General features: G+C 57.8%; 13 protein-coding genes across 13 annotated transcripts; 7 read left to right on the top strand and 6 right to left on the bottom strand.

Moving 5' to 3' along the window:
* Positions 1 to 38: 38 nt before the first annotated feature.
* On the bottom strand, positions 39 to 2,090 carry PHYSODRAFT_541479 (hypothetical protein; the record flags this gene model as incomplete). Its single annotated transcript, XM_009520869.1, has 1 exon — positions 39 to 2,090. The coding sequence occupies one exon, from the start codon at positions 2,088 to 2,090 to the stop codon at positions 315 to 317; it is 1,776 nt and encodes a 591-aa protein (XP_009519164.1). The 3' UTR covers positions 39 to 314.
* Positions 2,091 to 2,301: 211 nt separating this feature from the next.
* PHYSODRAFT_556509 (hypothetical protein) lies at positions 2,302 to 3,666 on the top strand (the record flags this gene model as incomplete). Its single annotated transcript, XM_009520868.1, has 3 exons — positions 2,302 to 2,436; positions 2,526 to 2,722; positions 2,792 to 3,666. Exons 1-3 carry the CDS (start codon positions 2,309 to 2,311, stop codon positions 3,664 to 3,666), a joined length of 1,200 nt encoding a protein of 399 aa, XP_009519163.1. The 5' UTR covers positions 2,302 to 2,308.
* Positions 3,667 to 3,729: 63 nt separating this feature from the next.
* On the bottom strand, positions 3,730 to 5,193 carry PHYSODRAFT_387600 (hypothetical protein; the record flags this gene model as incomplete). Its single annotated transcript, XM_009520867.1, has 1 exon — positions 3,730 to 5,193. A coding segment is annotated over one exon (1,464 nt), but the record flags the coding sequence as incomplete, so codon positions are not given.
* Positions 5,194 to 6,110: 917 nt separating this feature from the next.
* PHYSODRAFT_284815 (hypothetical protein) lies at positions 6,111 to 7,427 on the bottom strand. The gene has a single exon (XM_009520866.1). The coding sequence runs from the start codon at positions 7,352 to 7,354 to the stop codon at positions 6,290 to 6,292; it is 1,065 nt and encodes a 354-aa protein (XP_009519161.1). The 5' UTR covers positions 7,355 to 7,427; the 3' UTR covers positions 6,111 to 6,289.
* Positions 7,428 to 9,066: 1,639 nt separating this feature from the next.
* Positions 9,067 to 10,909, top strand: PHYSODRAFT_325046 (hypothetical protein; the record flags this gene model as incomplete). The annotated part of the gene is made up of 4 exons (XM_009520865.1): positions 9,067 to 9,152; positions 10,089 to 10,257; positions 10,323 to 10,514; positions 10,598 to 10,909. The coding sequence occupies 4 exons, from the start codon at positions 9,067 to 9,069 to the stop codon at positions 10,907 to 10,909; spliced, it is 759 nt and encodes a 252-aa protein (XP_009519160.1).
* A 236-nt stretch (positions 10,910 to 11,145) lies between these two features.
* PHYSODRAFT_483398 (hypothetical protein) lies at positions 11,146 to 12,439 on the top strand (the record flags this gene model as incomplete). The annotated part of the gene is made up of 2 exons (XM_009520864.1): positions 11,146 to 12,236; positions 12,319 to 12,439. The coding sequence occupies 2 exons, from the start codon at positions 11,146 to 11,148 to the stop codon at positions 12,437 to 12,439; spliced, it is 1,212 nt and encodes a 403-aa protein (XP_009519159.1).
* Positions 12,440 to 13,520: 1,081 nt separating this feature from the next.
* On the top strand, positions 13,521 to 15,053 carry PHYSODRAFT_296129 (hypothetical protein; the record flags this gene model as incomplete). Its single annotated transcript, XM_009520863.1, has 1 exon — positions 13,521 to 15,053. One exon carries the CDS (start codon positions 13,521 to 13,523, stop codon positions 15,051 to 15,053), a length of 1,533 nt encoding a protein of 510 aa, XP_009519158.1.
* Positions 15,054 to 15,155: 102 nt separating this feature from the next.
* On the bottom strand, positions 15,156 to 15,794 carry PHYSODRAFT_485469 (hypothetical protein; the record flags this gene model as incomplete). The annotated part of the gene is made up of 3 exons (XM_009520862.1): positions 15,156 to 15,369; positions 15,444 to 15,582; positions 15,662 to 15,794. 3 exons carry the CDS (start codon positions 15,792 to 15,794, stop codon positions 15,156 to 15,158), a joined length of 486 nt encoding a protein of 161 aa, XP_009519157.1.
* Positions 15,795 to 15,993: 199 nt separating this feature from the next.
* PHYSODRAFT_481269 (hypothetical protein) lies at positions 15,994 to 16,410 on the bottom strand (the record flags this gene model as incomplete). The annotated part of the gene is made up of 1 exon (XM_009520861.1): positions 15,994 to 16,410. One exon carries the CDS (start codon positions 16,408 to 16,410, stop codon positions 15,994 to 15,996), a length of 417 nt encoding a protein of 138 aa, XP_009519156.1.
* A 259-nt stretch (positions 16,411 to 16,669) lies between these two features.
* Positions 16,670 to 16,855, top strand: PHYSODRAFT_384736 (hypothetical protein; the record flags this gene model as incomplete). Its single annotated transcript, XM_009520860.1, has 1 exon — positions 16,670 to 16,855. A coding segment is annotated over one exon (186 nt), but the record flags the coding sequence as incomplete, so codon positions are not given.
* Positions 16,856 to 17,550: 695 nt separating this feature from the next.
* PHYSODRAFT_484147 (hypothetical protein) lies at positions 17,551 to 18,446 on the top strand (the record flags this gene model as incomplete). The annotated part of the gene is made up of 4 exons (XM_009520859.1): positions 17,551 to 17,591; positions 17,674 to 17,966; positions 18,046 to 18,176; positions 18,237 to 18,446. 4 exons carry the CDS (start codon positions 17,551 to 17,553, stop codon positions 18,444 to 18,446), a joined length of 675 nt encoding a protein of 224 aa, XP_009519154.1.
* A 1,470-nt stretch (positions 18,447 to 19,916) lies between these two features.
* Positions 19,917 to 22,727, top strand: PHYSODRAFT_556501 (hypothetical protein; the record flags this gene model as incomplete). The annotated part of the gene is made up of 1 exon (XM_009520858.1): positions 19,917 to 22,727. The coding sequence occupies one exon, from the start codon at positions 19,917 to 19,919 to the stop codon at positions 22,665 to 22,667; it is 2,751 nt and encodes a 916-aa protein (XP_009519153.1). The 3' UTR covers positions 22,668 to 22,727.
* A 42-nt stretch (positions 22,728 to 22,769) lies between these two features.
* On the bottom strand, positions 22,770 to 25,496 carry PHYSODRAFT_484132 (hypothetical protein; the record flags this gene model as incomplete). Its single annotated transcript, XM_009520857.1, has 1 exon — positions 22,770 to 25,496. The coding sequence occupies one exon, from the start codon at positions 25,494 to 25,496 to the stop codon at positions 22,770 to 22,772; it is 2,727 nt and encodes a 908-aa protein (XP_009519152.1).
* Between the last annotated feature and the right edge of the window lie 353 nt (positions 25,497 to 25,849).

Raw genomic sequence — 25,849 nt, 5'->3', positions numbered from 1 at the left:
AATTGACCATACTTTGTTCAAGGTAAATGGCGGGTAATGATGGTAGCAAATATGCAGTGGTTGATATTGGTAAGTTCTAGGCCAGTGCAACTTGCACGACATGCAAAATGTAGCTCGAACTGCGTGCTCTCCCATCGTCCCTGAGGCACCAGGCGGTCTTCTGTATCAACCAGCCTCTGCGTCGGGGAGGACGGGATCGGGCGTAGTGTAAAATTGCCACAAGCACGCAGCCTCCGGAGCCACAAGCTCTTCTTCCTCTTCCTCCTCTTCCTCTTCTCCTTCATCGACTTCTGTCCTTCCTTGCTCTGCCATGCTTACGGCGAGGTGGCCGGGGAGACCGAGGCCTCGAACAGGTCCCAGATGTTGCCGTTCACGAAGTCGTTGTCCACGATGCTCACCAGGAAGTACGTGTCGTGGACCTCGCGCAGCAGCTTGGCCGACTGGCTGCCGTCCTCGTACAGCGACGCCCAGAGCTTGAGCCACAGCGCGAACGCCTCGTCCTTCCACACCAGGAAGCTGCTGCTGTCCACGATCGTGGGCTGCAGGATCTCCTTGTTGGGGAACACGCCCCACGTCACGGCAATGGCCGACTTGCTGGCGTTCGAGTACGAGTGGCCGTTCAGGTTCACGGCGTGGTACTGCACCGACGGCTTCTTGGCGGCGTTCTCGATGATGATCTTCATGTTCTCGGGCGACACGAAGCACTCCACGTAGGCCTTCTGGTACACGCGGCCACCGGGGCCACCCCAGCCGAACATGGGGTCGTCGGACAGCGCGCCGTTCACGCGTGGCTGGCTGTTGATCGTCAAGAATCCAGCGGAGTTGGCAGCAGCGAGCTCCTGCTGGACGGTCGACGTCTCGGCGTGCAACGCGGCGTCACACCACGGCAGGCTCGAGATTTCGCCGCGCACGTACTGCACGAACGTGCGACGAATGTCCTCCTTGGTGGCGGGGGCCTCGCCCCACATGGCGCGCCGCTCGTTGGGCGTCGATGTGCTGGAGGGCGCAAAGTGCGACTCCGTGAGCTCTCCGAACGCGGGGCTCTCGCTGTTGCCCCAGCGGCCGTTCGGGTACTCGTCCCACATGGCCGTGCGGTGCACGTAGCTCTTGGGGCGGTTGGACCAGTAGATCGGGCGCACAGTCTCGGCCGCGCGCTTGGACAGCGTAGACGTCTGCCAGGGCAGCTCACGACGTGGGACACGACTAGACAGCGACAACAGTCCCTCCAGGATGCGACGCACCGAGCGCTCCAGGTTGAGCGTGTAGAAGTGCAGGCCGGGCACGCCCGCGTCGATCAGCTGCTGGCTCATGGTGATGCCGAGCTGCACGCCGTAGTCCTTGACGGCCTCGTCATTGTCCTTGATGGGCTCCAGCGCCTTGCGCACCTCCTCGGGCACGAATGTGTTGCAGAACGACGTCATGCGCTCGAAGCCGCCGTAGTTCTGGATGGGCATGATACCGGGGATAATCGGCACCGTGATGCCCACGGCGCGGCACTCCTTGACGAAGTCCACGAACACCTGCACGTCGTAGAAGAGCTGCGTGATGATGAAGTCGGCGCCGGCGTCCACCTTCTCCTTGAGGTACTGGATGTCCGCCTTCTTGTCGCTGCTCTCCATGTGGCCTTCGGGGTAGCCGGCCACGCCGATGCAGAAGTGGTCGCCGTAGTGCTCGCGCATGTAGCGCACGAGGTCCACGGCGTGCGAGAAGCCGCGGTCGCACTCGTCGAAGCTCGTGGCGCCGCGCACGGGGTCTCCGCGCAGCGCCAGGATGTTGTGGATGCCGGCGTCCTTGGCCTGGTCCAGCGCCTTCTTGATGTCGGCCTCGGCCATGTTGGTGCACGTCATGTGCATGAGCATCTCCAGGCCGCTGAGCTTCTGCGCGTTGGCGCTCAGCTCCAGTGTCAGCTGCGCGCTCGAGCCGCCGGCGCCCCACGTCATATCGCAGAAGAGCGGCTCCAGCGCGGCCATGCGGTCCATGCGCGCGTACAGGTTGTCCACGCCCGCGGGCGTCTTGGGCGGGAAGAACTCGAACGAGTAGAACACCTCCTGGCGCTCCACGCTCGCGTTGATCTTTTCGATGATCTTCATCCTGTGTGTCTATCTGTCTGTCTGTATTGGGGCTGCGCGCTAGACCTGCCGACGGACGGGGGTGAACGTACCTGGGGGGGAATTGCGGACTGATACCGCCGCAACATTCACGATTACCGATGGTTGGGAGCGGCTCGCGGCTATGATACGATGTACCGCTTTTATGGTACACACGCAGCTTTTGATCTGCAGCGAGCTGCTGGAGGAGACGAGAGAGCATGACCCGCACAGCTACTGCGAGGGCCCAGGGGCTCCTGGGCGAGCAGGAGCTGCGTGTGTGCGTTGCGTGCGGACGTTCGTTGGCCGCGAAGGCATTTTCGCGCCACCAGCAATTGAAACCCAGTCCGTACGTTGCCGTTGATGTCTGGAAGTGCTGCTATGATACATGCAATGAGTGCTGTGTACTGGTCTGACGAGGGGGACTGCGTGCTGCAGGAAATGCAAGGCGTGTGTGGACAAGTCCAAGGTAGAGGGCGACGCGCAGCCGCGACTGAAGCGCTGCGTGCAGTGCTTCCAGAGCCTTCCCAAGACGAGCTTCTCCAAGCGCCAGGCCCAACTGCTCGAGGGCAAGTGCGCAGCCTGCGTCCAGGAGCTCAACCGCCTCGCTGCTGCCTCGCCTGCACACGTCGCCAGTGAGTCCTGTTGGCATGCAGTGCGTTTGGTCTGGATATTGGTATTAATTGTGTTATGTGCGTCGCCAGGCAAGTGGACGTTTGATCAGCACTATCGAGTGTGCCATCGAGGCAAGAACGGAGGTGTGTCGGTGCGCGTGAAGCATAACATCGCGTCGCCTTTGCTCGGTTGCATACCGCTGGGGCGCGTATTCCGCGCTACGGCACCAATTTGCAACGAACAGGGCGACCCCATGGTGAGGTTAGAGGGACCACATCTGCCAAGCGTTGTCGTCCGTGACGAAGCGAAACTCTCCAGCAAAGAAGACGACGGGGTTGAGAGGCAAATCAAGGAGGCATGGGTGCCCTGCCGCTCCCTTCGCAACGAAATTCTGCTGGAACATCATGAAGGGCCCTTCGTCGCTGATGAAGACAACTCTACGACCCGCAGGTTCTTCCGATGCGTCGTGGAAGGCTGCAAAGTGCGTGAGCGTGCGGATTTGGAACATTCAGAACTGGGTTACGTGCTGTACGGTGATGTGGTTGAAGTGGTGGAGGCTACTGTTGCTTCAGACGGCGTCGTGTTCTTGAGACTGCATGATCGGTACTTTGATGGTCCCGCGTGGGTGGTCGAGCGCTCGCTGGACAATGAGTCAGTTCTGAACGAAGTCGAGGGCCCGTGGGTATCCTCGTCAGCTACACCGAGGAAAGAGACGTACCGCTGCGTGCAAGACTCGGGTGCCCCCGTTCGCATGGAACCGGAGTTGGCGGCACCACCTGTGGGGCGTATTCCCTGTGGTGCCCTTGTGACGGTGGTGGAGCGTGCAATTACCGAGCAACGCCAGGTTTTCCTCCGCATTGTTGACTCCGATGCGCACGAAGATCCGGATTATGTTTCAGAAGGAGGGCAATGGGTTATTGAGACGAGCACGTGCTGCGCCAGCGTCGTGATCAAGACCAAATAGATAGAGAAAGGAATGCATTGGTGTGCATTACTTCGACGACGCATTACATGCTTTCTAAGCTCAAACCCACACCCACTTATGGTGTGGTTGCCACGTATCCGGGTAAGTCCAGCCTTGGCCGAAAAAATTGGGAGGAGCTTGTAGCTGCTCCGGTTCAAGTACCGCCGACACATTGACTCCTCCCAGGGCGTCATTGCGCACGAGGAAGCAATTGACGCCGTGTGACTCGCAGTACACTAGCGAATATCCATTGAGAGCCCCCCAGCGGTGGAAGGCAGCCACACTGCCGCCGAAGTACGACGAAAACCCGTCCCAACCACCACTTCCATCCTTGCTGTCATCGTAGTACACCGTTCGAGCTTCACTAGGCGGGATGTGGCTGTTTACTTCCACTATGACGACGCGTGGCGCCACGCGTGTCAAGTCCACCGAGCTAAGCAGCCAGAAATCGTTGAAGTCGACATCAATTGACAGAAGATCGAGGTCACGCGGGACGAGGTGCTGGTACTTTTCAGTAAGCAGCGTCATGAGATTGTCGCGGGTGATGAATTCGCGGTGTAAATCGATGCTCTCATCCTCGTAGCCTGAATCCATAAGCAGTCCTTTCCAGCCGCGAAGCTCCCGCAGGAGCCGAGTGTTGCATTCCTGACCATTTTCGGTGCCAAATTCGACGTATGCTTTGTTCTTGGTGCCAATGTGGCGAAAGATGTGGCGTATAATACCATCTTCGCCATTTTGCGAGAAAATCCCCCACTCGTGGCGCCAAAGCTCACAGATCCAATGTAAATTCGCAGAGATAATTAAATCAGGGCATGACCGAGGCAGCTGGGGCGTGTGCAGTCTCGGGTCCAGCACGTGCAGTCTTGACGTGATCTCGGGACGGTTAACCGAGAGTGCGGCATCGAAGGCTACGGTGTTCGTGAGGTGCACTGCCTTGTTGTTTGCTGTGAGAAGAAGAACGCTAATTTCATGATCATTCGCGTGACTGAATGCAACATGGTCCAGTGGGGATCTGAAGGTGACGCTTTGGTGGAGGGACTCTGTCTGCGTTCCAGGCCGAAACTCGCGGTTGTCAATAGCCATCCACTCGGGGCCCAAGCAATCGAATGAGTCGTCCAGCATGATGCAGACGCGAAACGCTGGATCGAGAGGATCGAATAGTGTCGTACGAATCTTCGCCACCAGATACTCGTTCTCGTTGTCGCTGCTGTCTGGCTTCACCTTCGACGTGTATATCTCCACCAGCTCGGCTTGAGGGGCCACGAGTTGAAGCGCTGTCGCAGCCAGAATTTCTTCGCCGCTCTTGTCAGTGAAGTAAATGATGTGGTAGCCTTCCCCAGCAGTTGTGGTGATGTACAGGGGATCTGTTTGCGGCACCATAAAACACTTCACTGGCGACGTGACAAGCAACGAGTAGAGGCAAAGCTCCTCCGGCTCAATATCCTCGTCAGAGTCTCGCTCCCAGTCCACTTTAATGTAGATGCGCTGAGATACTGGATATAAGCGCGTATCAATCGGGCTGTGAATCTTCAGGCGCCTTCGGGTACTGTCACCTTCTCCCCAATCGCCCTCTTTTTCATCTTCGTCTCCATCTTCATTAATCTCGGGACGCGTTGCTTTCAATGCCTCCAGCTGTTCTTCAACAATGCGAAATAGGACAACGCAACCCGCTGCATCAATCTTTCTCTCCACACAAAACTTCACTGCATCAGCCTTGCCATCACTTTCCACATCCACCTTGAGTTGATACTCCTGCTCGTCCACCAGGATCGGGAGCTCCACGAACCTCTTCTCTCCACTTGCTTCGGTCTCAACTGGATCGGCACAGCCCCAATCCCTCGCCACCAAGTCCCCAATACCGACTGCAGCAGTCTCGCATGTCTCGTTGTCTATATTGTAGCGAGCACAGTACTCTAGCATCGTCTCGGCTAGTGGCTGTTCCGGATACACCACAATTGGCTCCGGGGCTTTCACGTCCTGTTGTGTTTCATCGTCGAATAGCAAGACGTCGTACGCCAGCGAGCGATCCAGCGACACGTTCACAACAGCCTCTCGGATCACCAGTCGAGCCATTTCCTGCATCGTTTCCACCACCTCCCTTTTGACGCCCCCGCACTTGTACTTGGGCACGCCGAAGCTCTCGCAGGCCGACTTGGCCATGTCCTCGACCGGGCTGAACGCGTCGATGTGCAGCAGAGCGAACTCCACATTGGCGGGAGGGGTCCGCAATTGTGTGCAGTGCTGGGCCGAGCTTCTAGCGACGTAAAAGAGCTGCACAAGCACGAAGACTACCAGCAGCATCATGGTGGCAATTGCGGTTGATAGGGAATGGTATCTTTTCGACTTTTGATTCGGATACGAAAGGTCATGGTGTGGTGCACACAAATGGTTTCCGGTGGTCGTCACTGACGTTGAACCCACTCGAATGGATACATGTACATGTTGCGCGGTAAGGATAATGTTTTCAACAACGCGCCCAAGGCGACTACCAGTAGACGCCTTGAAAGCCGCGAGCACTACCCAAACGCCAGTATACTATCTGTCGGTAGCTTCTAGTTTATAATCACGGGGGTGGGTATCTAGCTAGCAAAACCTCTTTCGGGGATAAGTTAGAATACCTCGTCTACGCGTGGTGTTGCTGGCCGATAGCTGCGATCAGGTCGCGCACATACGTCTCGATGTCGCGTTGCGTGGCCTGGACGGTCTCAAGAACCTCGTTGTGGGATGCCGCCTCGCGTTCCTCGCCGGGGAAGAGCGCCTTGTTGGTGATCAGGGACAGCCCGATGACCTTCAGGCCACAGTGCGCGGCCACGATGACCTCGGGCACTGTGCTCATGCCGACAGCGTCGCCTCCGACCAGGCGGAGGAAGCGGCACTCAATCGGGGTCTCGTACGTGGGTCCGGATACGAAGCAGTACGCTCCCTTCCGGACCTTGTGGGCAAGTCCCAGGTCTTCCGCCACCTTGAGCGCCAAGTCCTGCAGCTTCTTGTCGTAGCAGTTGGAGAGCGGCGTGAATCGGGCACCGAAGCGCGCGTCGTTGGGGCCAATCAGCGGGTGCTGGCCGGACATGCCGGGCATGTTCAGGTGGTCGTTCATGATCATGAGGTCGCCCACGTTGAAGTCCGGGTTCAACCCGCCCGCGGCGTTGGTGACGAGCAAGTACTTGATGCCTAGCAGATACATGACCCGGATAGGCAGCGCGGTTTCGCGCATGGCGTAGCCCTCGTAGCAGTGGAAGCGGCCGCGCATGCACACGACGCGGATGCCCTCCAGGTCGCCGAAGACCAGCTCTCCGGCGTGGCCCTCAACGGTGGAGCGCGGGAACTGCGGGATGTCCTCGTACTTGATGGCTTCTTGGTTGGCGAGGCACTGGCTCAGGCCGCCGAGGCCCGAACCGCACACGACACCGATGAGCGGGCGCGCGGAGACGCGCTCCTGCAGGAAGTCGTTGATGACGTCGATGCGCTCCTTGGGGACGGCCTCGTCGGCCATTTGGCCCGTGGACAGGCGGCGCACGTGCTGTTGCGTGGAGGGATCTTTGTCTTTGTTGGCCAGGCAGGCGATGGAGCTGACGGTGCTGGAGCCTCCACGCGGACTGAGGCCGTCCACGCTGTGGCTGTGCTGCTGGCGGGGCTGGCTTGGAGGAGGCGACGCCGGCTCGGTCGTCGCGGGCTTGACGTCGTTCATCATGGTGCTAGTGGCGCACGGCCCGGCGAGGAGCTGGGAGGACGTGGTGGTGGCTGGTGGGGCTTGGAATCTGTGAAGTAGATTGCAAATTGAGAAGTGAGCACTGCTCATTTGCGAGGGGTTATTGGGCAAGTTGAACCTGTAAAACGGCGGGATAGGGCTATCCCGCATTTGCATTCAGATCAGTTTCACCGGCGACATGCCACACTTGTACTGTACAGTATCGAGCTGCTGGACGAAGACAATTCTTTGGTGGAGACTCTCCAATGGAGAGAGCTCCCTACTCCCACGAAACAACAACCCCATCTTCTCCAGCCGATGCAATGCACTGTAATAGCGCTCTCTGGAGGGCGGCTCGCATTCAGGGCCGTGCGGTATGGCGTCCGTAGATTGCCGTGGTTGATGCGTGACGCTCGCTTCGGCTCGTGTGGCGGCGGCTGCTTTCTCTGCGGGATTTCTCCTGTCACACACGATCAGAGACGAGCGATCCAGTCGCGAACTGCAAGATGGTCGCTCGTCTACTGCATCGTTGCGTTGACAGGCGCGGGACACGAAGCAATGCACACAGCAAGACTTGGGAAATTGCATGATACACGTAAGTTAGCGGCCCAAATTTCGAGGATATTTGCAGGCTGCCTGCCAGGCATAGGCCCCGGTTTCGCTGGAGAAGGGCGTCGCAGCGCGTGTGTGGTGCTGTTCGTCATGAGGATCGTGGTGAATCATTTGCACCGGACAATGTTGAACTACCCGGCGCGTTTTTCTGGTGGTTGTGGCATTGCGGTGGAGAAAAGATGGCTCCATTGCGAGCTAGGCTGGATCAACTTAGCTCGATACTCTCGCATTGTCGTGGTTAGTGGTTGTTTCGGTAACACCACCATCATCACCTCCTGTCCTGTACATGCATTTCATCGTCCAATTCAAGACGCCGTATGTATGGTACGCCAGTGAGCGGTCTATCTATCGACACTCTTACGACAGCCCTCTCGGATGGATCAACAGTCAAGCTATCCCTTGCTTCGTCTCCAGCAGCATCTTATTATTGACGCTCTCGCACTTGTACGTGGACAATCCGAAGGTCTCGTAGTCCTCGACCGGGTTGAATGCATTGTTGAGGAGTGTGTAGAGCGTACTCTACAATGATGGGAGGGAGCCGCAGTTTCGCGCGGTCCCAGTATCATGGTCTCGCTTGTGGTTTGTGGGGCATACCCCGAAAAGTTTTTTATTTTTTATTTGGAAAGCCGACAAGTTTATTTTTTCACGAGGGAGCAGCCCCGTGCTTGGCGACTGCCACCAAGATTAACAACAACTACGCTGCACCACATACATGTAAGACCGAGACGCGACGGACCAGGCGGACCCCTCGCGTTCAAGATCTCCGCCCAGGCATGGAGGACCTGGGTGAACCCTGAATTTTGGAAAGTCATGGTATGGTGGACACAACATATATCCCGGTGGTCGTCATGATCGAAGTTTCCCTTTCCGTTTTGGCAGTCGCCGTTTACCCTACAGGCTTCGACTGGGAAGGGGAAGCAGTGACCACGACGAGCCGTTATTGAGACTGCCTTTTGGCGTAACCCCCGGCGATACTGACGATATCGTAGCGGCATCGCGTTGCCCAGGGAGGGAGCTGAAAGTCGTCAGAAAGAGGGTGGGTCTTCGGGTTGAACACCGCGTAGAGCACCAGATTGAACGAATGGAGCGTGACGAACAGAATGTTTGGCGATATGATGAACCAGTTTCCTATGAGAACACCGAACGCGAACTACATGCAGTTGGTCACGAGACTCGCCATCACCATGTGCGCATTGATGAAGACAGCAGACTTGAACTTGAGCACTTGGAAGAGCTTCTCCATTGGTGCACCGTACTGAAAGACAGCAGATAAGTCTGCCAGGATCCCCATAACCGACCCAGCACTGCTCCTTGTCTGGCCTGTATAGCCGAGTCCTCCGACGGCAGCGTACACGCTGGTAGCGCAAAGATTGCTGCTGTAACGACTAGGACTCGCTCACCAGATCGTCTTCAGCTTGAGTATGTCCAGTAAACAGCTAGGAAACCAACGCTGCGCCGTCGCCGAAGAGAAAAACTCCGAAGACGGGAAACCAAATGTCGATTACGCCGCCGTACTGTACTTGGATGTTGTACGGCCCGTACAACATCCAAGTGTGGTAATTGGCGAGCAATGCTGCGGGAGGGATGACAGAGGCGACGCCCACAGTCTTTTTCTCGGTAAATGCGACGGATCAAGATAGCGGGACTGCAGATCATTGCCGTGGCCGAATACGCGCACAGGCACTACTTGACAACCAGAACAGCGCTGGCGTTGGTCATGGCGAGGAGATACGTGGGGGGGGGGGGTCCACAAGTCAAATTTCGCAGTGAGGAGAGCCACGACGATCCGCCACGTTGACTGTCATGACGGAATCCAGCCAAATCCAAGTGGTCATCTCAACACTCGATAGGATGTAAACTGATGAGTGACCTCGTGTTGCAATGACTCATTGCCACTGGATTGCGTTTCAACGTACCGACTCGTCAATACTTAGCGTCATTCCTGTGGACATTGACATCCAAAGTGTTGGTCAAATCCTGCCGCCCTATGACCAGGCTCAGCTCAGTAATCAACTCACCGCACAAGAATGACCCAGCATACTCATCCACACGCACCAAGGGACCTTGTCCAAACACTGCAGCCATTCGCGAATTCCCTCCGGTAGTAAAACATCGTCCACAGCATGCCCAAGTACGAACTCTTCAGCTTCTGGAAGAGCAGTTGCTCCTGGCGCGTACGCATCGCGTTGGCGTGGAAAGCCATCGAGTACGAGTACCGTCCAGTAAATCTCGCTGCGTCGGGCGGCGGCGAGCAGTGCTTGGACTCATACCGGAAGCTGAACCCCAACCAGGTGCGTCCTTCCACCCCTCAGTGCGTCGCAGTCGATAGTCTAACCCCGCCATTCCTTCGATCAAGCGCGTCCCGACGCTGCTAGTGGACGGACACGCGCTGGCTCAGTCCGGTGCGATCCTCGAGTACTTGGAGGAGGCGCACCCGGAGAAGCCGCTGCTGCCGCGCAACCTGCTCCAGCGCGCCCAGGTGCGGAACTTGTGCGGCATCGTGGGCTGCGACACCCAGCCAGCCCAGAGCATGGGGCTGTCCGCCAAGGTAAGGTATCATCTGCGGAATCTAGTTCGTTCCAGCTCGCTCTTCCGCTGAGTCAGCCACGAAAAAATCGTGATCCTGTACAGGTCGCGGACTTGCAGTCGCCGGCCTCCGCCGAGGAGCGTCAAGCGCTTGTCTTGGCCTGGAACCGCCAGTGGATCGCGCGCGGCCTCCAAGCCTTCGAGGACGAGCTGCTTCGCTGTGCTGGACGCTACAGCATGGGCGACGACGTGACCTTGGCGGACGTGTACCTACTGCCGCAGGTGTTCAACGCCCGCGCGTGCAACATGAACATGGCGGCGTACCCGACGGTCTCGCGCGTGGTGGCCGCGCTGGAGCAGCTGCCGGCCTTCGCGCGCTCTCGCCCAGAGAACCAGCCCGACGCCATCCGCGCGTAATGGGCAGCGTTTCATGTAACTGGGTCAGCAGGCTCAGGTTAGCTGGGAAGACAAAATGTAGCCATTTCGGTCCGCCTAAAAATAGACGGATGCGAGTGTCCATAAAACGAACAGCGGTTAGGGCGGCTTTTGTGGCTCCACCGCCTGCACTTGTTGCTGTTGCAGGAGGGCAAAACCTCCACAATACAAACCGAGCCCAAGGGCCGAGCTCTCGCCCCCCCCCCCTTGATCCATCCATGCTCCTGGGCCGCAGCCGCAGCCCCGGAGGCCCCCGCAGCAGCGTCATCGGCACCGAGGAGTTCGCCAAGCCGCAGCGCTCGAGCTTCTTCGGGCGCCAGCTGGCCCGCTTCCTGCGCCGCGCCTCCACCGTGGCGGTCGAGCAGCCCAGCCACGTGCCCGTGGCGCCCAGCACGCGCGGCGCCGTGTCCGCGACGTCCCTGCGCCGCACGTCCGCGCAGGCCGACGTCGCGGCCATCGGTGCCGTGGACCCGCAGATCGCCTTCAACGTGCACGAGCCGCACAGCTTCGCGGTCAGCACGCGCAACGGCGCGCGCATGGGCAATGAGGACCGCTTCCGCGCCATCGACGACTTGGATCTGTACGGCCGCGGGCTGCTGGAGGTGCTGCCGCGCTCCGTGCCGCCGTTCTTCGCCGACCTACTCAAGGGCAAAGTGCTCGAGACCTTCGTGCTGGAGGGCCGCGCGCCGGCGCTGCGCGTCCGCAGCCTGCTCAAGCACGGGCGAGGGCAGGAGGACACGCAGTTCTTCGGCGTGTATGACGGACACGGAGGAGCGCGGACGTCGTCGTTGTTGGCACTCTTATTCCCGGTCTATATCTTAGCGGCGCCCGAGTATAAGACCGACCTGGCGGCGGCGTGCCACTCCGCGAGTATGGCGATCAATGAGGAGATCTTGAAGCGAGAGAACAGCGGCCAGTGCGAGGGCGGATCCACTGCGGTCACGCTGCTGATTCGAGGCAATAAAGCGATACTGAGCAATACTGGAGACTGCAGGGCCATCATGGTCGCCAAGAGGGACAAGACGGCGCAGGTCACGCAGCTCACGACGGACCACAAGGCCTCGAACGACCAGGAGAAGCAACGGATTGAGGAACATGGCGGCATGGTGCTGTATGTGAAGGGCGTGGCCAGGGTTAATGGTCGACTAGCCGTGGCCAGAGCGTTCGGAGACGCCGAAATGAGCCCGCTCGTCATTGCGGACCCAGAGGTGACAGTCCACGAATTGCATCGAGAAGACGAGTACATTGTCATGGCCTCGGACGGACTTTGGGACGTGCTGACTAACGAGCAGGTGGCTTCTTGTGTCAGGTGAGAATGAGGTTGGATAGTGCGCTGTGAGAAGCCAAAAGCGACTGAACTGACTTGTTGCTATGTGCTTGATTTCTGGCAGGAATAACCCATGGCTCAATGTCCAGGAGATGGCTAACATGCTGACGGAACGCGCCGTTGAGCTCGGTACTATGGACAATGTGACGGTGATGGTGGTGGACGTGCGCGGCAGAATAACCTGAGGAGCTGGCGTCGTTTTCCCGATACTCCAACACTCCGATTTTGTGAAGACCGCGATCACTCCCCACCCGTTATCGCCACGGTTGCTCTCATGAGTGAACCATGGCTGGAAGCGCCCTCTGTTATTTAAAGCGAGAGATGCTACGTCCTGGATGGATGCACGCTCTGTATTGTAAACGCGATTGGCTTTTACGCTCCCAATCATCAGGTGTTTCGTGATGTTGAAGTTGTTGCGCCGATATGAATGCGGGCTCAGTCAGATACACGTGCTATGATAGAATATCATCAAATCTCCGACCACACTTAAGATGATAGATTTACAAATCCCCAGTCAAGCGCGGTCGGAGCATAACAAAATTACCCTACCCCTTCCCAAAGTGTTATGCATACACAGTCCAAAATAGATTAGTCGTCCCGTTTGCTCATTGGTCGGAGCCTTGGGATGGATGGCACGGAGCGAGCGTAGCGAGCCCCCGCCTGCGGTTTGACAGTCCGTGTGCGTAGCACGCGGCTGCAAACCCAGGACCCAGCAGTGCTCTACCTAGCAAGCGGAGGCGACGCGTGCGAGCCGCAGCGGGCGTAGGGTTCTGGCCCAGCGAGCGCAGCGAGCCTTTAGGGGTTTTAGGTTCGCGCGTAGCGGGTGATAGTTAAAGGTGACCCCCCTCCTATCCGCATGTTCTGTGTACGAGTCGGAGAAAGTCGGAGGGTCGGAGGTTTTTGGGTATGGTACTGTTTAACCAGTTTCCTGCTCTTGAAGAGCGAGCCATACCCCTGGATCAGTACATGCAAGGGATCGTAGGTATTTAGAGGAGAGTAGGCGATTAACTCGAACAACACATTTAGCTTTCTCATGCGGGCTGGGTGGGGCCATGGAGGACGAGGGCAGTCCATCCGCTCGCAGCCCGGATCAGAGCCGTTCTGGTACGGAGGTGCTGCTGGCTTTCTTCCGCTTGCGGTAGCTTTGCGTCTCCTCTTACCGAATCGGGTTTCGCTCAACGAGGTCGAGGGATTAATTTGGCCGGGAAGCGCAACGAGTAACATCAGCACTTGGCGGGGCGTCGCCCTGTGTGCACGCAGCCAGTCATGACAGACCGGCGGCGCAAGCGGAACACTACTCACAGCTCCACCGATGATACGGTGAAGGATTTCAATGCAGTCGATCCGGTTCAACCTCGAAGACGCAGTGACTACGAAGGCGGCGTTCGAAACGAGTCCTGGATGGCCAAAGTCTCACAAGCCATGAGCACTCGGATCTTCTCGGGAGGGAAGAAACTCAGCGGCTCTCGAAGTACGCAAGTGATGCCCATCGGGGCAGCAGTGAGCGACAACAGCAAGTCGTCGATCGGACGGATGTCCTCGTCCTCGTCGCTGCCAGTACAAGACACGGAGTCGCAGCAGAAACCTGGTTCCTTTGGTGGTCAACAGGCGTTGCGTCTCGTGGCATCGGAGAAGACCTTAGGCAGTGCAAGCGAGACTTCATCGCCGGTGGTGACCCTCGGAGCTTGCCCAAGCGTGACCTGTGACGTGGCTTCAGACGATAGCGACGATGACGGTGATGCACATCGTAGATCTTCACAAGGATCAACGTCACGCCATGGTGAAAGTCAGCGTCGTGTCAGAAGTCGACATCAACCGGTCGTGCAAAAAGTGAGACCTGGAGATCGCTACGACGATGCTGAAGAAGACATGACGATCAGTACCATCAGAACGTCAATTCCTACCAGGAGAATCCGCTCACGCGATAGTGACGACTCAGATTCCGAGACCAATGTGCAAGACGCCGCGCCAATTCTGAAAGGCTTTTTCAGCAAAAGCTTCTCAGTAAGCAAGGAGCAGCGGCAGCAGCAGCGCGAGCAGCGTCGAGAGATGATCTACCGAGAGAGCAAGCAGCGGCAAGACAGACTTCGCGAACAGTCTGAAAGAGACCGAGTCGCCGACGAAGAATTGAGTCGCAGACGAAAAGTGGAGCAACTGCGTCGCCTCAACCAGCAGCGAAGGATAGAACTGCTGCGAGATGCTGCTGGTGCTCGTAAGAATCTACTCGAGCGCATTCAAGAGGACAACGATGCGTACCTGACTGAGCGTGAGCGCTGGGAGAACGATTTTGAAGACGAAATGCGGATATTGAGCAAGGCATTCCGGAAGGCTCGTACGTCGGATGAAAATCGACCGATGACTGTTGCTGGATTGGCGGTTCCTGAGGCGATCTCGCAGCTAGAGCGCGACGCATCCAACTTCGAGAAGCGTGTCAAAACTGCTCAACCGGCACTAGGTGGAATGTCTTCACATCAGCGTCGATCAGAGCGCCCCAGCACCACTAGTGCCGCATCAAGTGACTTCGATGCAAGCCTATCGGCCTCGCCATTCTTCGACTCGTGCGAATCGCTGCCATTAGAGGATTCGAAAGACGTCTTCGACATCTTCGGAGGCGATGACCAAGCGAGCGATCTTTTTTCATCTTGGAGCAACCTGGTTGCGGATCACGTTAAGCAACCCAATGTCGACATTGAGCACCTGCTCGAGGAGCGCGAGAAGTTGCTCCAGCGTATCGCCGCGATTGACCGCATGGTGCAAACTCAACAACGCATATCAACAGTTGATGCAACAACGGAATAATGATCAATGTCAGGCAATTTTCAGTGCACAATATCATATTATCCTATCTTTTCAGCAAGTACAAGCTGCTTCGACTGACAGAGCGTCCTCGTCACTGCCTCTTCACTTGTCGGTGTTGGCAATGCACTTGTTGACAACCGTCAGCAGGTGTGCGTTCTCCAGCGCAGCAGCCACACGCTCCTTGTCGTTCAGCTGCTTGTTGACCGCGGCCTCGGACGCGTGCGTACCAGGCGTAATGAGGATGTCCACCTTGAAGCGCGGCGGCAGCGAGCGCAGCAGCTTCACGCGGAGGCACAACCCGATCAGAGTCGCCATGCTGTCGCCACACCACGTAGTAAACATTAGTGATAAATAGCAGCAGTATGCAATGTACTGGTGCCCTGGACGCACCTGCAGTGCGGGATGGTGGGCGTAAAGTAGATTTTGATGCGCGAGTTGGCGTCGTCCACGTGGATGTTCTCGAGCGACATGACCTTGAGCTGCTCGAGCGTCAGCGGGTGCTCCGGGTCGTTAATGTGCCGCAGAATCTCTGCCCACAACGAGCAATTAAACGTCAGTCTCCTCTGTTTAACACCTCCTTTATCATTGTGCTTTTGCTTGCCACGCACCGAAGACCTCGTCTGACTCGAACGGGTCAGCGGCGTCCTCGTCCAGAGCCTCGTCCACATCGAATTTCTTGGGCGCCGGAGTGGCCACGGCGTACACCGTCGGGTTGGCGTTGATCTTCTCCTGCAGTCCCATTTCCTCCTCGTGTTCTCCACGAACCGGTCTTTTGATGAGTGACGCAGGCGAGCACAAATTTCGGGGCTCAATCGGGACTAAATTACAAAATATAGCTTACATACGTGTACCCACTTCACTAATGCACTTCAACGTCTCCCAGGGAGACGGCTCTCCCTGCCCGAGCTTCGGGGCCCCGAGGAGATCAGCGGGCCAGTTTTCACCCGAGGTGCTCGCCACGGATGCGGCGGGTCAGCTGCATGTCCTTCGCCATGATCGTGACGCGCTTCGCGTGGATGGCGCACAGGTTGGTGTCGATGAACAGCCCCACCAAGTAGGCCTCCGAGGCCTCCTGCAGCGCCAAGATGGCGGAGCCGTGGAAGCGCAGGTCGGCCTTGTAGCCCTGCGCGATCTCGCGCACCAGGCGCTGGAACGGCAGCTTGTGGATGAGCAGCTCCGTCGACCTCTGGTAGCGGCGGATCTCACGGAGCGCCACCGTGCCGGGACAGTAGCGGCGCAGCTTCTTGATGTCGCTCGGGGTGGGCGCCGACTTGCGCGCGGCCTCGATGGCAAGCTGCTTTCTCGGCGGCTTGCCGCTGCTGCTAAACTTGCGGACGGTCTGCTTGGTGCCGGCCATGATCAGGCATCCCGAAAAATAATAATACCCGAAAATATAACAGTATTTTCGGATACAATACTTTATTTAGGGCATCGCCGTTTGTATTATCCGAAATTTATGTAGCCGAGTTCTAAAATTCGGTATTTTACTTCTGCTCATCCTGCTCCAACCATTAGTTGTGGTCAAACATCGCGCTCTACCAGCGTAACTTTGCCGTTAGCCCCCCCTTTCAAACAAGCACCACCCAGCACGCGCATCACGACTCGACGTTAGCACCATGACCGACAATCTCCTCGCTGGCCCCGCTCCGAGGCCTACCTTCTCGCCCAGGCAGATTGCTGCCTTCTACTTCAAGCCCTGCCTGGACGAGGAGGGAAAGACGACGGGCTACTATGCCTGCAAGACCTCTGCTAAGCGCCGCAAGCACGCGCCCAAGTCAGGCTACAACAACTTGGTGTCACACGTGCGGGCGGCGCACCCCAACTACGAGAGCGACATGCGCGACGCTAATGTCGCTGCGACGAGGACCCTACTGCCGTGGGTCACCCAGAAGGCCTCGAACCGCTACGCGTGGCTGCGCTGGATCGTCACGGGCAATCTACCGCTGTGTTTTGCGAGTCCAAGAAAACGCGACAGTACGTATTTTCATATCTATTTTGGTGATTTACATGTGTGCTAATGCCGTATGTTATGTAGATACACGAAGCTAAATCCCATCTCCGTGGAGACGCTGACCGCCATCATGGAGGCCGTGACCAAGGCCATGGAGACGATGATCGGCGACGCCATGCCCGAGCGTTTTGGTCTGGTCCTTGATGGGTGGACCCACGGCACGGAGCACTACATGGCAGTGTATGGCTGCTTTGAGACGGCGACAGGCCCCCAGTACCCGCTGCTGTCGTTAGCGCCTGTCATGGATGAGCCTGACGACCAGCTGAGCGCTGACGGCCATCTGACGGCGATTAAAAGGTTCCTACCCTTTTTGGTAAGTCTATCTCCGGATGTCTATTCCTGGTTGGTGACAACTGCGGAGTAAACAAGCGGCTGGCGAACCTACTCGGTGTGCCGCTAATCGGCTGTGCCAGCCACCGCCTGAACTTGGCGGTGCGAAACTACTTGGAGCCCCAAGACAGCATCCTCGAAGAGGTCCAGTAGCTTATGCGTAAGTTGCGGACTTTAAAACAAGCAGCCAAGTTGCGGTAAGTACTCTGTTTGCTATTTTATTTGGTTTTTGTATTGGTACTAAATTGGTCTTTGTTTTTGGGTTTTGTTCGAAATTAGTGCCAAGACCCCATTGGCCGCTGTCCTCAGACAGGACACGCGCTGGTCGTCGACCTTTTCAATGCTCAAGCGCTATTTTCGGCTCCGTCCGTTCATTTCGGCGGACGACGAGGAGCTCGCGGACTTCCTTCCGTCACGCTTAGCCCACCCCAAGCTGGAGACTTTGCTGGCAAGCCTCCGGGACGTCGAGTCCGTGTCCAAGCACCTGCAGGGCGACGGCCTTACGCCCCTGGACGCTCGTGTCCTATTCGACGAGCTCCTCAAGAGCCACCCCTCGTTCGCGAAGTATCTCGGTAAGGATCATCGCTCACTCTGCGTCTGATGGTATTTCTACTTAGCTACTGCGTTTTATATGTTTTTATTTATGCATAGCCACCGACGCGGATATAGTCCACTCCGCCGTCTTCGAGCAGGCGGTCGTCAAGGTGCTGGACGACCAGGCGGCCCTGCTGACGGACGACGAAGTCGCTGCGCTGGAGCCGTTCAAGCGCACGCAGACTCATGTGGAAGGCGTGGACTGCACGCCGGCGGACAAGGAAGGGTTCGCTGTGCGTGCGCTCAAGCGACGCAAGGTAGCTGCTGCGCCGGCCACGTACGAGCAGCTTAATGCGATTCCTCCTACCTCAAACATGGTTGAGAGGCTCTTCAGCATTGCGCGCGCTATGCTGCGCCATGAGCGCCACCGCCTTTCCCCCATGATGCTAGAGATGATATTATTCCTCAAGATCAACAGCTCGTACTGGGATGTTGCGACCGTGGAGCAGTGCCTGTAAGTAGGTACAGTCGTAACATGCTTGCAGTAATTTACTGTGTCAACACTATGTCTTGCGTTATTTATTCAGTCTGCTACTCAGATGCAATGCAATATTTATTATGGTGTCCTGCAAACAATAGATATATATCGTATTTTCGGCATGCCTGGCCATGACAGGCGCTGGTTAAGGGTGCCTTCCTTCTTTGCTTGCGGCCCTTGGAAGGAGAATAAGGCAGCGCTAGACCATAGCGAGTGTACCGTGGTATGGTTACACAACACGTTGAACAAGTATCCTAAGTGCAACTTATACATCGCTACGGCTTCCTGCTTTTCACATGAACGCGGTCTCCGACAGAATTTTGTACGGCAAAGGTCAGAAAACCAGCCAACTCAATGCAAGATGGACACGTGCAATGAAAGCTACGTAGGTTTAAAAGTGGAACAGGTTCGCATCGCTGGCAGCTACGTTCGCTCGCCTCGAATGCGGCGTGCTCGGTGAATGTCCTTCGGCACAATCTGAAGTCTGGCATCACGCAATGACTGACGTGGAGACAGCGTCCAGGTGCGCTCGCTGCTGGGTCCAGCGGCGCCGTCAAGCGCGACGAGCAGCGCCGTGGCGCCTGGCTCATTAGGTATCTGGCTCTGGCGAGCAAATCGCGGTATGCCGCTCGGGCGATTAAGTTTTTCGCAGGAGCAGACCGCTGGGGGACGCGCGAGTGGTGCCGCCGCTGTCACCACCACCAATGAACTAGCCATCCGCTAACAACAACTGCGAGTGGTACGCTGAGCAATTGCTGCAGGCTGCACGTGGGATGACACCGCACTGGTGATCCCCACGGCGGTGACGAAGATCGCCACGGCACCGTTAACGCCATTGCCGCCGCCGCTTCCCGTGGATCATCTCAGCGAGAGTCGCAGCGAGTCGGAGGAAGCCGGGCGTGCAGCCCAAACGGGGCGGGTGCCTCGGCGCCATTCAGCGAAGGTCTCCGCTGTGATTGGCTTGGCGCACGCGTCCGCGGCAAGGTCCATTAAGTGTGCGGTGTGCGCAGCCTTGTAGCTGAGCCGGAGCAGCATTTTGGTGTTTGCACGCTCTGTTGTAGCCGCGAAGCCGCAAGACCGCATGCGCGTTAACTCAAAACGTTCAACAAGATATCGCAGGTCCCTCCTGGACTTCTGAAGAGTCCGCGTTGCCCGCGTGTTATCACGTTTGGCAGACACCATCGCGAAAGCGGATCGCAGCTTCAACAACATGATGGCAACCCATCCGTGAAGATCTCCGACGCCGACGTAGCAGGTGTGGCCGCGCTCATGCCTGTCCGCGGGGTGTCCGGATTAATACTCTTTCCAATGCCCTCGAGCCGAGCTGAGCTGAGGGAGGTCTCGAGGCCCCAATGGGTCCAGCCCAGCGATGCGCCATCCAGTCGCTGCTGCCAGCCTCCCGTCTCACTCTGCAATTCGCAGGCTTCCGAGCACTCGATCACTCCCAGCCATGCTCACCTGCGCCGCGCTGTCGGCCGCAGTGGCAGTCGCCGCCCTGGCGCCCGCCAACGCGCTCACGAACCTCAAGACCGACTGGGACGCCTATGTCAGCGCGCTGCCCATTCCGGACGTCATCGACCTGACGGCCGGCGGCTCCATCGACATGCAGATCGGCCGCGCCACGCACAACTGGACGGAGGACGGCTCGCTCTCGGGCGACATCTACGGCTACGCGCTCAAGAACTCGACCCCGACGATGCCCGGCCCGACCATCAAGGTCGCCAGGGGCGTGCCGATCTCCATCACGTGGTACAACGAGCTGTCCCAGCCGCACCTGTTCCAGAACTCGGTCGAGGACTCGCTCAACAACGTCGAGTCGGCGTGCTACCCGTACTGCGGCGTGCCGGTGGTGACCCACGTCCACGGGCTCGAGTCCCCGCCCGAGTACGACGGACTGCCGTACCGGTCGATCTACAAGAACCAGTCGCAGGAGTTCCACTACTACAACAACCAGTCCGCGTCCACCAAGCTCTACCACGACCACTCGAACGGTTTGACCCGCCTCAACACGTGGGCCGGGCTCATGGGCGCCTACATCATTACCGATGACGAACTGGAGGCGTCCATCAACATGGACATCGAGACGGACATTCCGCTGGTGCTGACTGACCGTCTCATCAACACGACGGGCGAGCTGCTTTACTCGGACGACAACTGCAATGCCGGCGCCACCGAGTGGGTGCCCGAGTCCTTCGGCAACGTGAACCTGGTGAACGGCGTGATCATGCCGTACGTCGAGGTGCCGCCCGCCCAGGTCCGCTTCCGCCTGATCAACGTGGCCAACGCGCGCCACTACAACATCACCGTTCCGTTCGAGGACAAGTGCCAGATCGTGGCCACCGACTCCGGATTCGTGCACAAGCCCGAGTCCTTCAGCGACTACCTCGTGCTCTTCCCGTTCGAGCGCATCGAGTTCGTCTGCGACTTCACCAACGACACGAATGGCACAACCTACAAGCTTATCGACAACGAGACGGCGGACCAGCCGACGGCTTATGATGAGCGCATCATGCAGATCCGCGTGGTGTCGAGCCTCAAGACGGACACGATGGAGTACCGTGAGATCCCATCGACGCTTGTGACGTACAAGTCGCTCAAGGAGCTGTACGAGGCCGGCGGAAAGGAGCGCACAGTCATCCTCGGAGAAATGGACACGGCGCTGCAGTGCCCCCTGTACGACATGATCATGTACCGATCGCAGCAGATCAACATGACGAGCATCACGGGCAGTCTGCACTGCACCAAGGGCACGGTGGAGAAGTGGAACTTCCAGAACCCCACGGACGACCCGCACCCGTTCCACTGGCACTTGGTGAACGCCCAGTGCGGTGACACGGAAGAAACTATCGACACGAACCACCTGAAGGACGTCGCCAAGATCCCGAATGCCGGTGACCGCGCCACGGACACCATCACCCAGGTCTGCTACGTGGCCTGCACCCCCGACGAGTACCTCATTGCGAACAGCACCCGTGGCGCCAAGGACTACGGATTCGACACGACGGAGCCGTACGTGGCCCACTGCCACATCCTGGAGCACGAGGAGAACTCGATGATGAGCTGGTTCAAGATCATGGACGTGGACGACGGATACGCCGACGACAACGGCATCACTCCTGGCACGGAGATCACCAACACGGTTATCGCCACTGCCATGGGCATGAGTGTGCTGGGTGGCATTGCCACGACGCTGTCGGTGCTGGTGATCTCGGTGGAGCGTCTGAAGTTCCTTGCCGACCCGCGCTCGCTCTCCATCGCCTTCGCGTTGTCCGCTGGTGTCATGATCTTCATCGCCTTCGCGGATCTGTACGCCGAGGCCCTGACCTACTACCGTGCTGCGTTCACCCCTGGCACGACGGACCCCGAGGCTTACGAGCACGGAGGAAGCACCACGTCTACCGGTGTTTGTGACGACACGTGCAACGGTAACACGTACCTGGCGGCCACGGGCGTCTTCTTCGTCGGCATCGCGATCATCCTGTTGGTGGAGTGGCTGGTCCACTCCGTCTTCGAGCGCAAGGACCGAGCTGCTGCTGCTGAGGCTGCGGCCAAGGCGGATCAGGAGGACGGTGACAAGGCTCGCTTGGCGGAGGAGGGTGGTGACAAGGCCAACATTGTGCACATTGCGTCTCCCGTGCCCGGCACCCCTCTGCCAAACGATGGAGCCCACGAGCTCGCCAGTCCTGCTGGAGAAGAGTCGGCGGCTCTTATCGAGGAGAGGAAGGTGAAGGAAGAGTACCGTCGTGCGGGTGTGCTGACGGGTATTGCTATCGCCATTCACAACTTCCCCGAAGGCCTGGCGCTGTTCGTGTCGTCGCTTGCCGGTCTCCGCACGGGTATCGTGCTGTCCGTGGGTATCATTCTCCACAACTTCCCGGAAGGTGTGGCTGTGGCCGCGCCCGTGTACTACGCTACTGGAAGCAAGGTGGAGGCCTTCAAGTGGACGATCATCAGTGGTTTCGCGCAGGTGCTCGGCGCTGGCATCGGCTGGGCTGCTGTTTCGGGCGGCATGAGCTACGCTCTGGAGGCCACGCTGTACGCTCTGGTGGCTGGTATGCTGGTGTGTATCACCGCGAAGGAACTGCTGCCGGGCGCCTACAAGTTCGACCCGAGCGGAAAGCTGTTCGTGCCGTCCTTCTTCATCGGTATCGCCATTATCGCGCTGAGTTTGGTCGCGCTCAACTACGCTGGATCAAGCTAAGTGTAGAAGAACCCAATCTTTTTAAACGTAACGAGATGAATGCAAAGTCTGTGTCAATTGATTTCTAATGCCGTTAGCGAGTTGATGGTAGGCACCGGTAGATTAGCCGGAGCCGGCGTACTTGAGAGCCATGACGCTGAAGGCGATCACCGCCATACCGACGAAGAATGCGATCACGAATACTTTCCCCTTGGGGTCGAACTTGTAGGCGCCCTTGATCAGTTCCTTCACCGTAATGCAGACCAGCATCCCAGCCACCACGCCGTAAAGTGACGCCTGGAGACCAAAGCTCATTCCCCCTGAAATGGCAGCCCAACCGATCGCTGCCCCCATCGGCTGCGCGATTCCGCTCAGAGCCGTCCACTTGAACGCCTCTAGCTTGCTTCCAGTGGCATAGTAGACCGGTGCAGCGATAGCCACACCCTCGGGGAAGTTGTGCATGATAATACCGATCGATAGCACAATACCCGACCGAAGTCCCGACAGTGAAGAGACGAACAGGGCCAGACCCTCGGGGAAGTTGTGGATGGCCACGGCAATTCCCGTCATGACGCCAGCGCGACGGAATTCTTCCTTCGCTTTAAGTCCTGGCACCACGGGGGCTGTGGCCTCACCGGGCCGTGGACTCTCCAACTCGCGACCATGTTCACTCGTTAAGCTGTCGAATGCTGGCGATTCAATGGCGTCCTTGGCTCCGTCCTCCAAGTTCTCGTCCGAGTTCTTCTCCGCTTTCTTGTTCTTCTTCTTGTTCTTGTCAAAGATTCCGTGCACCACGAACTCGACGAACAGAATGATCAACACCCCACCAAAGAATGCCGCCACCGTGGTCAGGTACGCGTTGCCGTTGCACACATTGTCACAAACCCCACTGCTAGAGGTGCCGCCTCTCTCATATGCCTCCGGATCAACCGCGCCTGGTGTGTAGTGCGCCCTGTAGAACGTCAAGGCCTCGCCAAACAGATCCGCGAGACCGATAAACAGCATCACGCCTGATGATAATGCGAACGCCACTGCAAGCGCGGTCGGACTCGCCAGGAAGTTCAGACTCTTCACGGAGATCACCAAAATCGACGCCGTGGTTGCCAGACCACCCAGCACACTCATGCACATGGCCGTAGTGATGACCGTTTTGGTGATCTGGGTCCCGGGCGTGATGCCGTCGTCGTCCGCGTAGCCATCATCGACGTCCTGGATGTTGAACCAGGCCATCATGGCATTCTCCTCGTGCTCCAGAATGTGGCAGTGAGCAACATACGGGTCTGTGGTCTCAAAATTGAACTCTTTGGCGCCACGCGTGCTGTCTTCGAGCAGGTAGTCTCCAGGGGTGCACGCCACGTAGCAGACCTGCGTGATGGTATCATACGATCGGTCACCGGCGTTCGGAATGACCACCACATCCTTGAGCTCGTTCGTGTTAATCGTCCCCTCCGTTTCGCCGCACTGCGCGTTAATCACGTGCCAATGGAACGGGTGCGGGTCGTCCGTGGGGTTCTGGAAGTTCCACTTCTCGACCGTGCCCTTGGTGCAGTGCAGGTGTCCAGTGATGCCGGAGGTGTTCACTTGCTGCGACCGGTACATGAGGAGACTCATCGACGGGCACTGCACGACCTCCTCCATCTCGCCCAGAACTAGTGTGCGTTCCTTTCCGCCAGCTTCGTACAACTCCTTCAGGGACTTGTACGGAGTCAGGGTTGACGGGATCTCGCGAACTGTCATAGTGCTCGTTTTCAGACTGCTCTTGACTCGGAACTGCATCACTCGGGGGTCGTACGTCGTTGCCTGGATCGAAGTCTGTTTGTCAACGAGATCGTACGTCGTAGCATCCGCAACACCGGTAAAGTCGCACACGAACTCCACCCGCTCAAAGGGGAAGATAACAAGGTTTTCGGCCAGGTCCGGAGGTGCCCCCACATAACCCGAGTCCGTTGCGATCACCTTGCACTTGTCCGCGAACGGCACCGTCAAGTTGTAGTGACGGGCGTTGGCTGTGTTCGCCAAACGGAAGCGCACTTGAGCAGGCGGCACCTCGACGTAGGGCATCACGACGCCATTCACCAAATTAACCGAGCCAAACGATTCAGGCACCCACACCGTCGTTCCTTCATTGCAGTTGTCGTCCGAGTACAGGATCTTGCCGGAATTGCTGATGAGTTTATCACTCAGTGCCAGTGGGATGTCGGTCTCAATGTCGAGGTTTAGCTTGGCGTCTATGTCGGCATCGGAGATGATGTACAGCCCGACAAGGCCAGCCCAAGTGTTCAGCCGCGTTAGACCGTTAGCATGGTCATGGTACGTTTTGGTCGATGCGGACTGGTTGTTGAGGTAGTGGAAGGCCTGCGTCTGGTTCTTGTAGATCGACAGGTACGGGAGACCGTCGTATCTTGCCGGTGACTCCATCCCGTGGACGTGGGTCACGACGGGCACACCGCAGTAAGGATAACATGCTGAAGCCTGCTGCGTGAGTGTTAACTGAACGCTCTCTTGGAGCAGGTGCGGTGAGTCGAGCTCGTTGTACCACGTGATGTCGATCGGGACGCCTTTGGCGGTCTTGATGGTGGGGCCTGGGAACGTTGGCGTCGAGTTCTTGAGTGCGTAGCCGTAGATGGTCCCCGAGAAGGCTTTATCCTCGGTCCAGGCGTGGGACGCTGTGCCGATCTGCATTTCGATGGAGCCGCCGCCGGTCATGTCGATGACCTCCGGAATGGGCAAAGCGCTAGCGTACGCGTAGCTATCCCAGTCGGTCTTGAGGTCTTCGAGTGCATTGGCCGGCGACGAAACGGTCGCAACACCCCAGACCACCGCCACTGCCGAAGCAGGTAGGAAGCGCATGCCTATGAGTCTGTGACGGATAAGCGCTGGTGCTGATGCCGGTGGTGCGGAGTGGAGCGACGGGAAATTCGGAATGAGGTAAAGTTCATGCACCTTAGAACCGAAGATTTGGGATGCAGCTAGAGAAGAGTTTGGACATGGTGGGAACCAGCGAAACGGCCTCCTACGGCAGGACTGTGAAAACTTGACGAGCACCGTCCAAGTCGTGCAGGTGGTTACTGGGTTGAGCAGGAAGGCTGCAGTGGTCTTGCTGCATTATAGACGCCATTTTCGTGCAGAGGCGCGTGCCTTCGGCCAATGTGACGCACCACGGGAGACGTACCTAAAAACTGCCTTGGGAGTGTGCTGTCTAA

The sequence above is a fragment of the Phytophthora sojae genome (genome assembly GCF_000149755.1).
Source record: "Phytophthora sojae unplaced genomic scaffold PHYSOscaffold_2, whole genome shotgun sequence".
NCBI classification, from domain to species: Eukaryota; Oomycota; class Peronosporomycetes; order Peronosporales; family Peronosporaceae; genus Phytophthora; species Phytophthora sojae.
The sequence above is the reverse complement of the archived record's forward strand: the minus strand, read 5'-3'. Positions and strand labels throughout refer to the sequence as shown.